General features: G+C 68.8%; 2 protein-coding genes and 1 long non-coding RNA gene across 3 annotated transcripts; all 3 read left to right on the top strand.

The window, feature by feature from the left end:
* The first annotated feature begins 2,780 nt into the window (after positions 1–2,780).
* LOC136994527 (fibrinogen- and Ig-binding protein-like) lies at positions 2,781–4,201 on the top strand. Its single transcript, XM_067312825.1, has 4 exons — positions 2,781–3,147; positions 3,320–3,416; positions 3,566–3,635; positions 3,718–4,201. The coding sequence occupies exons 1-4, from the start codon at positions 2,860–2,862 to the stop codon at positions 3,860–3,862; spliced, it is 600 nt and encodes a 199-aa protein (XP_067168926.1). The 5' UTR covers positions 2,781–2,859; the 3' UTR covers positions 3,863–4,201.
* Positions 4,202–6,280: 2,079 nt separating this feature from the next.
* LOC136994546 (uncharacterized) lies at positions 6,281–6,749 on the top strand. Its single transcript, XR_010886607.1, has 3 exons — positions 6,281–6,344; positions 6,459–6,591; positions 6,692–6,749. It is a non-coding gene; the product is annotated as an uncharacterized lncRNA (long non-coding RNA).
* A 3,594-nt stretch (positions 6,750–10,343) lies between these two features.
* On the top strand, positions 10,344–12,895 carry PLVAP (plasmalemma vesicle associated protein). Its single transcript, XM_067312782.1, has 6 exons — positions 10,344–10,747; positions 11,252–11,348; positions 11,507–12,096; positions 12,180–12,318; positions 12,458–12,536; positions 12,609–12,895. Exons 1-6 carry the CDS (start codon positions 10,373–10,375, stop codon positions 12,613–12,615), a joined length of 1,287 nt encoding a protein of 428 aa, XP_067168883.1. The 5' UTR covers positions 10,344–10,372; the 3' UTR covers positions 12,616–12,895.
* Positions 12,896–13,226: the final 331 nt, after the last annotated feature.

Here is a 13,226-nt window from a genome sequence, read left to right as displayed (position 1 = left end):
CCCGGCGCTCCCTCCGGAGCAGCCGTGGAAAGAGGAAAACAACAGCAGCCCTGCATGCCGGAGGGCTGGAGGGGAGCAGGTGCCCCAGCCAGACGCCCGCTGCCAAAGCAGCAGGACCCTGCTGGAGGCGGGAGCCAGGGGACTTAGGGATGCTGCTATTTCCCCCCCTGTTGCAGGGAGCATTCGAAGCCAGGATTTGGGGAAAACAGAGGGGAGAGGAGACAGGCCGGAGAGGAGGTTCCCTCGGCATTTCCTGGGTGCCCATCGCTGCACCCCTGGCGGACAGGGAGCAAAGGGGAAAAACAGGATAAAATGAATAACTGCATCCACTGCAACCCCTGGCCTGTTACAGCCTCCCGCCTCCGTGGCTGCCACATGCCAGAGACGCACGCCGGGGCCGGTGCCAGCTCCCATGGGAAGGCCCGGGAGCCCCTGCACCAAGAGCCTTGCACGAGCCTTTAGAGCCGGAGCCAGTGGCCACGCGAGCCGGCCGCGGGACGCGAGGCGAAATCCCGCTTCCTTTCCGAGCAGGCCCTGATGGAAACACCGTGCCGGTTACCGGGCAGGCACGCGGGAACGCTGCGCTCCACCATGCCAGCGCAGCTCCGGGAGATGAGGCTTTGCCGCGCGCATTCCTCTCGCAGTTGCTTTTTAGATGTATTTTGAGAGTTACATCTTAATATCTCAATGTTCAGAGGAACGTTATTGAAGTGAGCTGGTTCTGGAAAAACCATCCATTTCCCTTTTTCGATCTATTTTTGAAACTTTTGGCCTTCACTCATCCCAGGATCCAGACCATAAATAACAATAACAACATATTTAAACCTTTTATGATGACAGCTCGCCGAATCTGCCAGAGCCTTTTAATTCTCCAGATGTTGAAAATCTGGCTCAAAACTGGAAGTTTGGTAAATATTTTGTGTGTTTCTCATTTCACAGCCACTGGGATTTTTTTTTTTTTATATCACACAAAGCAGCAGAACAAAAATAACAACTGGAACAGCTATTTTTAGGAGATCGAGGGAGGAAAGGTGAGTCGGGGGCCGCCGTCCCCGCTGCCCCACGGCGGCATCTCCGCGCAGCCCCGCTGTGATTTATTATTAGCCGCGGGGCAGCGGGGACCGGGGCTGCGCTGGGATCCCGGGGGCGACGATTTGCTTCGGATCCCAGGGCCAGGGATTGCTGCTGCAGCAGACTCGGCCCCGGCCGGCCTTGGGTTCCCATGGGCGCCCAGCGCTGGCTGCAAGGTGCCACCCCGCGTCGCCCTCTCCCCGTGCCGGGATGAGTTTTCTCCCTTGTGCTCCGCCGGGCGCCTTCGCTGCCCCACCTGCCCGAGGCATGCGGAGCTCCTTCGAGGGAGCGGAGCGGAGGAAGGGCTGTGCTGCCTGCAGTCGGCTGGCGGTGCCCTGCTCTCCGCTGCGCGCTGAGAAACGTCAGCGGGGAAAGTATTAAAAAAAAAAAAAAAATTGGCTTTTAGCACGAGTCCTGGAAAAAGCGAGTTTTGGATTTCACCACAACAGAAGCAAAGAGGGCGCGTGGCGGGGGCTGCGCCAGCCCCGGAGGCAGCGCTCCCGCGCCTCCCGCTGGAGCTCGCCCGGCTCGCTGCGAGGCTGGGGGTGATGCGCGGCACGGCACGGCACAGTGCGGCATGGCTCCCGGCTCCCGGCTCCCGGCTCCCGGCTCGGCAGAGGGCTGCGGCTCGCAGCAGCGAGGGCGGCAAGCGGGGCGGGGGGGCACCTGCCCCACGTTTTGCCCTTTCTCCTTCCTTTGCCGGTGGGAGCACCGGTACCTGCTCCCTTGGTTGACCCATGCCCTGGGGACCCCAAACCCCGGGTACCCCAAACTCGGGGTACCCCACACCCCACTATCTCCACACCTTGTGTACCCCATAACCCCAGTACCCCATACCCTGGGTACCCCACACCCCAGGTACCCCACACCCTGATTACCCCCTACCCTGGCTATTCTGTACCCCACCATCTCCACATCCTGGGTACCTCATATCCCGAGTACCCCATACTCCGGAAGGCCCAAAGCCCAAGTACCCTTATAACCTGGAGTACCCCACACCCTGGGTACCCCACACCCTGGGTACCCCGTACCCCACTATCTCCACACCCTGGGTACCCTATAACCCCGGTACCCCACACCCCAATTACCTCATACCCTGGCTATCCCATACCCCACTATCTCCATATCCTGGGTACCCTATACCCCAAGTACCCCATACTCCAGGTACCCCCATAACCCAAGTACCCTATACCCTGGGTACCCCATATCCTGGGTACCCCATAGCCTAGGTACCCCATATCCCCTATCTCAGGTACCCCACACCCTGGGCATCCCATTACCTAGGTACCCTGTATCCTGGGTACCCCATATCCCCTATCTATCTCAGGTACCCCACACCCCGGGTACCCCACACCCCAGGTACCCCACAGTCCGGATACCCCGGTTGCCCCATACCCCAATACTCCGTACCTTGGGTACCACATACTCTGCTTACCTCATCTCCTGGGCACCCTGTACCCTGGTGCCCCACGTGCCACTTGCCCTGGGGGACGCTCTGCCCTCTCCCCCCAGCACTGGCCCCACTCACAGGGCTGCAGGCACCCAGGGCCGCCCACGGCCCGCAGCCCCCCCGGCTCGCGGGACCCCGCTGCCCTGCTCCCCGCAGCCAAGGGCCGGGGCAGGCTGCTTCCTCGGTCAGGACATGCAGCCCCTGCTGCAGAGCTGCCCCAAATCACATGATTTCCTGGAAAGGTCCTTTATCCGAGAAACAAAACAACCCAGTTTTGCAGAAAAGCTCGAAGCCCCTCCCCGGCCTCCTGTGCAGGAGGTTTTTGCCCAGGCAAGTCCATGGGTCTCCCAAAAGGGATGCGAGCCTGGAAGCGCATCGCCCTCGCCGGCGGGGTGATCACAGCGGTCCTGGTGGTGACCCTCCTCCTGGTGCTCTGCCTGCCGGCCGCGGCGCAGGGGCTGGCGCGGTGCGGGGGCTGCGTGGGGAACAGCACGCTGGCGGCGGCGCAGGGGCCCGGCTGGGACCAGGCGATGGCGCAGGTGGCCGCGCTGCAGGCAGAGCTGGGCAGCGTCAAACGGTCCCTGGAGGAGACGCGCGGGCGCTGGGACAGCTGCAGGCTGCACCTGGTAGGTGCCCGGGCGGCTGCTGCTGCTGCTGCTGCGCGGAGAGCGGGGACGCCGGAGCAGCCCGGGCTGCTCCTCGGCCGCTGGGCGTTTCGCTAGTGCCAGGGCACTTCGGTGCCTGAAGCGCAGCCCCCCCCGGCAGTGGCGCGTCCCTTCTCTCCCCGCGTCCCCGCAGGACACCTTGCAGAGGAACGTCACGGCCCTGGAGCAGGCGCTGGCGCTGCTGTGGCGCCAGGGATCGGAGCAGGGGGCCAGGACGGCCGCGCTGCAAGGTGAGCGCCGGGGCAGGCGGGATGGGGCGAGCTGCGTGGCGGGGGCTCGGGGCCCGGGCGAAGACCCTGGCACACCTTGGTCCCCGTCCCCTGGGATGCGCCGATGCCCCGGGCCGCGTTGACCCTGGGATGCTCTCGCCTCCCCGCAGAGGAGAACAGGGAGCTCAAGGAGGAGTTGGCGCAGCAAAGGCAGCAGCTGGAGGACGTGCAGAGGGGCAGGTGAGACCCGCATGCCCTGTCCCCCCCCGCCCCAGCCCCGTCCCCACCCTCCGTCACCGACTCTCCCCGTCCCCCCCCCCAGGAGCAGTCTCCAGTCACAGATCTCGAACCTGCTGCAGCAGCTCCAGGCCCTGCAGAGCAGGACCTCGAGCGGCACCCAGCCCCCAGCCTCGAGCCTGGCCGCGCGCCTCAGTCTCCTGGCCCTCGCGGGGACGCTCTTCCTTTGAGCCCGAAGCAGCCGGCACGAGGGCCCAGCCGATCCTCCGTCCCCCGTTGCCCCGATGTGGGGTGAGGAGGGACCGTCTCCATCCGGAGGGGCGGCAGCTCAAGGAGCGCCCGGTCCAGGAGCCCCCGTCCCTGCTCAGCCCTGCCTCCGGCTCACCTCATCCCCCGCCGCCTCCAAACCCACCCTGGCCCCGTTCACTGCCAGAGCATCCCGGGGACACAGTTTGCTTCCAGCTGCAAACCGCTGGCCAGCTGTGTTATGCCCGGGCCAGGCAGGGGCCTTGGACTCGCCACGGTTTGATAGTATTTAACCTAATAAAAACTTGTGAAAAGCCAAAAAAGTGCTTTGTTGCTCCAGCACATCTTTGGGACCCAAAGCCCCGACCCCGCTGGGGTGCCTGCGTGACCGGGGTCCCCCAGCCCGGTGCCCCTGGCTTCCTGCCCTGGCGCGGGCGCCCAGCCCCTCGCGTCCTCTGGAAATCCCCCTCCAGCCTCCCCAGGGCTGCAAATTCCCACACGAAGCCTCGCGCTCCCTGCTCGGAGCCCGCGGTGGTGGCAGGGCGCGGGACCGACCCGCCGGGTTGCTGAGGGAGCATCGTGTCCCACTTGGAGCTGAGCTGCAGCGGGAGCCGCGTCCCTGCCCGCTTCGCCTGCCAGCTCCGTGCACGCCCGGGAATGCTGCAGAAACGGCAGCTTCAGCATCCCCGAAATGTCTCGGTGTGCCCCATGCACCAGCCGTGATGGGGGGGAAGCGGAGGGTCCGGCCAGCCCTTGCTCCCGGCCCGCAGCAGCCAGACGCAGGACTGGCAGCTCGTCCCTCCGGCATCACCCACGGGTGCTAGCACCCACGCGAGCCGCCCGGCCGGGCAGGGGCAGAGCCGCCTGCCACGTCCAACACAAACAAACTCTATTACGGGCTGCGACCTGCGAGAAACCGCAGCCCAAAGCGGTGCTGGGCGAGCAGAAGCCGCACGTAGCAATTAGAGCGACCCAGGGAGCGAGCGCCCCGGGGCCGCCGGCACATCGCGGGCGGCAGCCGCCGGAGCGGGCGAGCGGCCCCCGCGCCCCCGAGCATGGACCCCTCGGTGCCCAAGGCCACGCTGAAGGTGCTGGGGCTGTGCGCGGGGCTGCTGCTGCTGGTGGCGGCGGTGACGGTGGCGGCGGCGGTGCTGGTGCGGCGCTCGGAGGCGCTGCGCAAGCTGCAGGGCTGCCAGGAGCGGGCGGCCAACGAGAGCCGGGAGCTGGGGGGCCGCGTGGCCGAGCTGGAGCGGGAGCGAGCCCGGCTGCGGCGCGTGGCGGCCGAGGGCGCCCGCAGGGAGGAAGCCCTGCAGCGGCTGCTGGCGCAGGCCCGCGGCGCCGGCGAGAAGCTCAACGCCAGCTTGGCGTCCTGCAGGGAGCACGCGGTAGGTCCTGCGCGGGTTTTGCTTCCGTCTTGGAGCCGGGGGGGGGCGGGGGGTGGATTTCGACCAGGCTCATGGAAAGCCCCAGCTCCAAGGGGAAGGATGCTGCAGATGAGGCCCCTGCTGAGAGCGAAGGGCAGCTGTGAAGAGGCGCCCAGTGGGGAGATGCAGCCGGGACGAGCAGGGAGGCGCGCGGGGAGCGAGGGCACGAGGGGCGCCGCGGTCCCCGCGATGCACGGCCGCCCTCCTGCAAAGCACCTTGCTGCCCCCGGTCCCGCGAGCTCTGCCAGGGCCCAGCCAGCTCCGGGCATGGCCCAGGCCGCAATGGCTATTCCTGGCTGGGACCGAGCCGAGCCGCTCCGCACACCTATAATTAACCCCCGCAGGGCGGCCGCGGGGGCCGGAGCCCGGTGCGGAGCTGCCGCTCCTCTCCTCCGCGGTATTTTTAGTTGCAGACCCAGCTGGGAAAGGGCCTGGCCCGACCGCTGTGATTTCAGCCCGGAGGAAGAGCCGGGGCCTGCTTCCCCCCCCATGCTCTTCCGGCAGAACAATGGCCCGGAGGGTCTGGAAAACCGCTCCGGCGTCCCGCCGCCGGCCGTGCCCAGCTCGGGGCCGGGGCTGTGCGCCGTTTCGGGATGCTCGGGCCGCCCGGGTGAGCAGCACCGGCTAACCCCGCACGGCTGCGTGCGGACGGACCCTTCCCTCCGGGGAAGACGGAGCCACCGGATCCACATCCCCAGGACCCCCCCCAGGCCTCCAGGAAGCCCAGGTGACGCTGCCCAGTGCCACGGGGTGGACGCAAGGCGAGGAGCCCGCGCCACGGCACACACACCGGAGCTGGCGAGGAGCAGCAAGCCAAGGCCGGCTGTGGATGGAGATGGGAGGGTGCCGTCACCTCCTGTCCCCACTCTGGACATGCCTCCAGCCCGGCAGCCCCTGGTGCCCCCCCGGCCCCCCCCCTTCACCGCAGTGTCCCCTCTTCCCCAGGCCGCGCTGGGCAGCAACGTGACGGCGCTGCGGAGCGAGGTGCTGGCGCTGCGGCGCGAAGGGGCTGAGCTGGCCGGCAGCAACGCGGTGCTGCAAGGTGGGGGCTGCGGGGGGCTGGCGGGGGGGGGACGGACCCCCAGCCCCATGCACATCTGCGGGGGCCGGCTCGCGGGGCACCCGGCTCAGCCCCTCCGTCCCCTTCGTCCCGCAGAGGAGCTGGTGCGGAGCCAGGAGAAGGCGCTGGGGCTGCAGCGGCGGCTGGCGGAGGCCACGGAGCAGCAGCGGGCGCTGCGGGCGCGCGGGGAGCGCTGCGAGGCCCGGCAGCGCGAGCTCGAGGGCAGCCTGTAAGGACCCCGCTCTGCTGCCACCCGCCCCGCAGCCTCCCTCCGCTGGGGCAGTGGGGCCGGGACCCCCCCCCGTAACCCACCTCTGCTCTCCCCACAGCCGGGACTACGCGGCCGAGGTCGAAGCCCTGCAGCGGCGGCTGAGCTCCCGCCCGCCCGGGCGCAGGTGCCGTCCTCGCCGGTACAGCGCCAGGCGCTGCCTCCTTTCCCTGTCTCCCTGCCCCGCTGGCCCCGGGGGCGGGGGGGGGAAGGGCTGCATGCATGTGCATGTGCCCTGCATGCATGTGCATGTGCCCTGCACACACATGTGCATGTGCCCTGCATGCATGTGCTCTGTATACGTGTGCACGTGCCCTGCACGCATGTGCACACACCCTGCACACGTGTGCACTTGCCCTACATGCATGTGCGTGTGCCCTTGCACCCCTTCGGCACCGGTGGCCCCGACACCAGCAGCTCCCGGGAGCCGCTCACCACCATCCCCTCTTTTGCAGGAAGGGTTGAAGCCCCTCGGCAGTGGCGCCGGGGCCCGGCCGGGTGCTCGGCGGCGGGGGCTCCACCAGCAGGACGGCCCCCCCACCCCCACCCCAGGAAGGGCGGCAGCAGCACGAGCACGGCCTCGACCCGCGGTGCCGGTACCGGTGCTGCCGCTGCTGCCCAGCGGTTCTGGTGCGAGGGGGGCACGGGGAGCCCGGGGGCTGCGGCCGCCCCTCTGCACAGCTATTCCCGGTCCCACAGCGCCCCTTAGCACCGGCCCCAGCACCAGCCCCTGGGCGCTGCAGCGGAGCCAGCGCGGAGGTGCTAACCCGGCCGCGGTGATGCTAACCCGGCCGCGCCGCCTGCGCCCGCTTCCTCCGCGGGAGCCGCGCACTCGGCACACGTGGGAGCTGTTGGTGAGCCTGGGCAGAGGCTTTTAGCTCCTAGAAATGCTCTTTGCTGGCTGAGGGATGATTCCCTCTGCCGGCCGCTCGGCTTCGGTGACGCTGCCTGCCTGCTCGGCGCTGTTTTTTCATCCTTTGCTTGCTGCCCATGTGTACGGACCGCGGTGTTTTCAGCAAGCACCAGGAGCTGGAAAGACTTTGCAAGCGGGAAGGCATTCGTGCAATAAAGGCCGCTCTGTTCACCGGGATGTTTCCATGTGCCGCGAATCCAACCTTTCTCTCCGGCCCTGAGGTCAGAAAGTTAAACAAATTCCAGGGCTACCGCAGGCTCCGACGGCTGCGAAGGCAGCGCCGAGCAGCCGCCGAGGGCAGGAGCCTGACTCTGCCCCAGGCACATGGGGACGCTGCGCCATGCCCGGCCATCGCACAGGCTCTGCCGCCTGCCCCGGCAGCTCCCGTGGGACCGGTGGAGTGGACGCAGCCCCGGAAAGGCCGGCATGGGCCACGGGGCTGGGCCAAGCGGGTGGAGAGGGATTAGCAGATGTTGCCATTTCCCAGTCGCTTCCCAGATTCTTTGATCCACTTTAAACCAATGCAGAAGGTTTCCAGGAAAGCTGCCGATTTTCCTGCCGCTGCCACACAATATCCTGTGCAGAGGGCAGGCGGGCCGCGAGCGTCGGAGCGCGAGCATCCGGCCTCAGCCTGCAAAACCCGTCAGCGCGTTGCCCCCGCGGCCGCCCCCCGCTTCGCTGAGCCGAGCAGCCGCTGGCAGGCGGCTTTCGAGGCGAAAGTGCCTCTGCTGGGGCAAACTGGCCCCCGGTGCCTGCAAGCGCTTCCCGGGCTGGAGCCAAGGGCTTGGCACGCACGGAGCCGAAGTGGACGGAGAGGCCCAGCCCGCTCGGCATCAGCGCTGGATGGGCCCTTCGCTTTGCACGCGGGGCAGCGGTGCGGCGCCGGGAAGCAGCCCGGGGCGAAGAGCCAAGCGCGCCCCAGCCCAGAGCCCGGCACCCACAAACCCAGCAGCCCTGACTGGGACAGGGGAGGGAAGGGCGGCGAGGGGTGGGGGGGGCCCATCCCCGCAGCTGCCGGGGCTCAGGGCAGCGCCAGCCTTGGGGCAGGGCACGCGGGAAGGATTTGCTACAGACGGGAAGCGACCTGGGAACGAGAGCAGCAGGGCTCGCCGCGGCTGAGTGAACCGAGCCGGCAGCACCGTGGCGGGTCCCAGGGCCGGCGCAGCGCTCCGGGGCTGGGGAAGCCCGGACAGCATCCCTGCGGCAGCGCCGGGGCTGCCGGAGCGGGGAGGTGACTCACCCCTGTTATTTGCAGCTCAGGAAGGAAACGGCAGTAGCTGAGAACGGCTTCAGGATTGACACCGTCCCGACCACCGCAGACGCTCAGCGGCCCCCAGGGACCTCGGCCCGGCGAGAAAGCAGGAAACAGAAAGCAGGACTCTTGTCGTGGGGTCAGCGCCCGGCTCGGCCCTGCGCCTCGGCACCCCCGGAGAGACGCCCCCGCCCAGCACGTCCCCGGGCCGGGCATCCTGCCCCGCCACCGCCACCAACCCGGGGCCCTCTGCAAAGCGGGGCTGGGCAACACAGCGCGGAGGCAGAGAGCCCGTCCGTGGCAGCCGAGGGCTCCCACGGGCTGGTGGTGGCGGAGGCGATCGTAGGGGAGAGAGCATCTGTCTCACGGGCTGGAAACACGTCCCGCCTGCGGGAACACCCGCATCCTGGCTGGGAGCCGCGGGGATGAAGACGGGGAGTCACCTGGGAATGCTGCGGGGTGTGCAACACCCCTGCACGCAACACCCCAGCACGCAACACCCCTGCGTGCAACACCCCTGCGTGCAACACCCCAGCATGCAACACCCCAGCATGCAACACCCCTGCACGCAACACCCCTGCAGGCAACACCCCTGCAGGCGCCTCCTCCTGAGAGCCCCTGATCTCCCTCCCCGGGGAGACGCGGGGGTGTTTGGAGAGATCTGGTTCTGCCCCTCGCTTGCAATGCACCCAGCAGAGCCGGCCCCGGTGGGGGGCAGTGCCGGGCCCAGGCTCCCTGGAGCGCTGCATCCGGCTCTCCGGATGCCCCGGCTCTGGGTTCCCTCTCGATGAGCCGGCCGGGATCCAGCCGGCAGCTCCGTGCGGACCGCGCTGCCCTTGGCCCGCGCCTGCCCTGGCCCAGGGCCACCCTGCCTGGCAGCCGAGGCCCCGCCGCGTCCTTCCCCTCCGGGGCGGCCGCCGCACGCTGCCGGGAAGGGCGCGAGGGAGCAGACACGGCAGCGGGCTGCCGGCGCAGGGACCCCTCGCCCGGCTGCAAAGCGGGGCACGGGAATCTGGCGGCGCGGGGTGGCATCTCCGCAACCTCCCTGTGCAAAACCCCTTTTCTGGGCACCCGCGAGCCTCGCTCCGGCACGTGGGCGATGGGATCCTCCTCCATCACCCCGCGCCACGCTGAGGACCGCAGCCCGTAAACCATCCCTGTCCCGGGCTTCTCCCAGCGCTCGCAGCCCTGCGGGAGCTCCAGGTGCGCTCCCCGCGTGCCGGACGGGGCTGCTCCCGGGGGGGAGCCGTTCCCAGCTCCGCGGCTGGGGATCGGCGGCCGGGAGACGCCGAGCGGAGATGCGACGCAGCCGCGGGCGGGGGGCGGAGGCCTCGTCCGGGGTTTTGCCCCGCTCCGTTAGCGGCGGGGAACAATAGCCCTCCTGCAAACAGAAGCTGCACTGCGATAACCCGCCGGGTCCGAGGCATCCGGAGAGGCAGGAAGGAGCCCAGCAGAAGGAAATATTAAATGGAGCAATATAAACAGGGGCCGGGCGGCCGCGGGAGCAAGCTCCACCCCGGCGCGGCCCCAATGAAAGGGGCTGCCGCGGGCCGGGGGGGGAGCAGATCGCCGGCGGCATGGACAAGAGCAGCTACGCCATGGCCAAGTTCGGCCTGGAGGCCAAGGAGGCCGTGCCCAAGCGCGACTGCAGCTTCTACATGAAGTACATCTTCCTCTTCACCTCCCTCATCCAGTTCCTCATCATCCTGGGGCTGGTGCTCTTCATGGTGTACGGCAACGCGCACGCCGGCACCGACACGCACCTCCAGCTCCTGGAGCGGCAAATGCAGGACCGCTACAGCAAGATCATCACCCTCAGCAGCAGGAACGCCAACCTCACGCGGGCCCTCAACGCCACCACCAAGGAGAAGCAGGGGCTGCAGGCCCTCGTGCAGAAGACGCAGGGGGACCTGGACAAGTGCAACAGAAGCCAGGCCTCCTCCACCATCAAGGTGAGCCCCGCGCCGCCGGCTCGTTGCCGGCTGGTTCCCACGGCAGGGGGGCAAGCGAAGCCCTGCGCTCACCAGGATGCCGTGGGGGGGGGTTGGAAATGGAGCCCATCCCCCCCACCAGGGCCCCGCTCCTCCGGCTTTTCCTCCCCTCCTGGCTCCCGGGCACCCGCGAAGCCCCGTTCGGCTCCGGGCTCCGTGGCCAAAAGGGGACGGCGGTGGCTCGAGCGTCCCTATACCGAAGCCGGGCAGCAAACGGGGGTCAGACCCCCCCCCCCAGGACCACCACCACGCTAGCACCAGCCCCTCGCTGAGCTGGGGCTCAGCACCGCAGGGGTCCCAGCCCTGGCCGGGGGCTCTCCCGGCTCGCAAGAGCCATCTCCGCTTCCTCCGTCCAGATGATCCCACCGGCGCCGGTGAAGCCGAGCAGGGGCAAGGCGATGCCCCAGGGCTGCTCCTCGCCGGGGGGCCGCTCTGACCCCTCTCCCCTTCACCCCCCCCCCCCAGAACGAGCTGCAGGAAATGTCGAGGAGCAGCTTCCTCCAGAAGATGAAGCTGGATGAGTGCCACATGACCATCAGCCTCATCAACGCCAGCTGCCACGGTAAGCGCCCGGCCCACGCCGTGCCCCCACCCCGGGGAGCATCCTCGGCCCCCCCGGCCGTGCTCATCCCTGCATCCCGGTGGGGGGGGGGGGTCCCGGTGGGTGCAGGGTGCCGCGAGCGCAGCGGCCCCCCGACCTCCGCCTGCCTCCCCGCGCAGCCGAGAAGGCCAGGCTGCAGAGCCAGCAGGACCAGATGGCGCTGGCCAAGCGGGAGTCGGAGGAGAGCTGCGCCAAGGCGGGCGCCGCGCTCACCAAGGTCAGCCGCGAGCACGAGAGCTGCCAGCGGGAGCTGCTCACCACCAGGACCGGCTGCGACGCCACCAGGTCCCAGCTGGAGCTGCAGAAGACGGAGTGCGTCTCGCTGCGCGCCGACTTGGGCTACTCCCTCCAGCGCATCAAGGACCTGCTGGGCCCCTACAGCTGCGGCAGCGCCCAGGAGCAGCTCAGGCAGCTCATGCAGCAGACCGAGGGGCTCTTCAACTGGCAGCAGGATAGGGACACCAAGTACGTGGGCAAGGCCGTGTGCAGCGCCAGCATGGCCCAGTGCCAGCTGAGCTGCTCCCAGGACAAGGAGGACCTGAGCAAGCAGCTGCAGGACGCCCGCAAGCAGCTCCAGAGCAGCGAAGAGGAAAAGAAGAAGCTGGCGGCGGCGAAGGAGCAGCTCAGCAAGGAGCTGGAGGAGAAGAGCAGGGCGGCGATGCGGGCTGCCTACCTCGAGGAGCAGCTCAACATCTGCATGAGATTCAAGGTCAGGGACGTGTCCGGCGGGGCTGAGCCGGGCGGCGGGGCCGGACCACAGCGGGATACCCACCGCCTCGCTCTCCTCCGCAGACGGGCGCCTTCTTCGACGTTAGCGGCGTGCGGGTGCCGGCGAGCCCAGCTTTCGGCAGCCGGCCCGGGTCCTTCGGGAACATGGGCACCTACATGAACGCGGATGCTCTGAGGAACCAGGGCTTCTTCGGGAACATGGGTGAGTCCAGGCGGCGCTTGGCGCGGGAGCCGAACCCGAATGCCTCCCGTGGCATCCCTCGAGCCGCCAGCCGGCCCCGCGGCTGCTGTCCCCACTCGGCCCCAGCCCCAGGCAAGCTCCACCGCTCTCATCCCACCAGGCAAAATCAACACGGAGGAGATCCAGCGCTCGGTGCAGAAGATCATGGAGCAGTACGCGTCCGTGCCAAAAAACCCCAGGTAAGGCAGCGCATGGAGACCGAGCAGCGCCGGGTCCCTGGGGCCGCCGGCCTGACCCTGCCCTCTCCGCAGCGGCTAGCGGCCGAGCCGGCGCACCGGGAGCCGCAGCGAGGGGCTCCGCACGCCCCGGCAGAGGAGCGGGACCGGCCCGGAGCGGCGCTTCCCGCGGCGCGGACGGCACAGCCCGAGCAGCCAGCGGCCGCACCGCGAGGGGCCACGGCAAACCTCCCCATCCCCCTTTCTCGCCCCGTTTTCCCCACGTCTCCCCTCCCCGGCGGCTGCGGGAGCAGGACCACGGTGCTCAGCCCTTCCCGCACACGTGTATATATTCGGGGGCTGCAAATACACTGGGCACCGGCACGGCGCATCCGCGTCTTCCTGCGGCATGGTGGGCGGCCGGGGGGAGCGGGGCACGGAGGCGGCACGCGGCCGGGCGAGGGATGCTCCATCGTGGAGGAAAACACTGGCTGTAGGAGGAGAGGGGCCAAGCCGCGACCAAACAAAGCTGGGAGCGGGCGATCCCCATCCCAGAAAGGGCTGATCCCCAGCCGGAATCCTGCCCCTGGGGGCCGCCTGCCCCGGAGCCTTGCGGCGCCGCATGTCGGAGCGGGGCCAAGCCCGGCCCTGGTTTTCCCACACCGGAAGCGCGTGGGCCGGCGAGCGGGAAGCCCCTGGCCACCGAGCCCGAGC

This window comes from Apteryx mantelli, chromosome 30 (assembly GCF_036417845.1).
Source record: "Apteryx mantelli isolate bAptMan1 chromosome 30, bAptMan1.hap1, whole genome shotgun sequence".
Classification (NCBI taxonomy): Eukaryota; Metazoa; Chordata; class Aves; order Apterygiformes; family Apterygidae; genus Apteryx; species Apteryx mantelli.
This window is presented reverse-complemented; position numbering and strand designations above follow the sequence as displayed.

Excerpts from the sequence above, each read along its gene's own strand:
- LOC136994527 (XM_067312825.1), top strand. The coding sequence starts at position 2,860 with ATGGGTCTCCCAAAAGGGATGCGAGCCTGGAAGCGCATCGCCCTCGCC. Across the intron at positions 3,417-3,565 it reads CAGGACGGCCGCGCTGCAAG|AGGAGAACAGGGAGCTCAAG; the intron begins GTGAGCGCCGGG and ends GCCTCCCCGCAG. Across the intron at positions 3,636-3,717 it reads GAGGACGTGCAGAGGGGCAG|GAGCAGTCTCCAGTCACAGA; the intron begins GTGAGACCCGCA and ends CCCCCCCCCCAG.
- PLVAP (XM_067312782.1), top strand. The coding sequence starts at position 10,373 with ATGGACAAGAGCAGCTACGCCATGGCCAAGTTCGGCCTGGAGGCCAAG. Across the intron at positions 11,349-11,506 it reads CATCAACGCCAGCTGCCACG|CCGAGAAGGCCAGGCTGCAG; the intron begins GTAAGCGCCCGG and ends CTCCCCGCGCAG. Across the intron at positions 12,097-12,179 it reads ACATCTGCATGAGATTCAAG|ACGGGCGCCTTCTTCGACGT; the intron begins GTCAGGGACGTG and ends TCTCCTCCGCAG.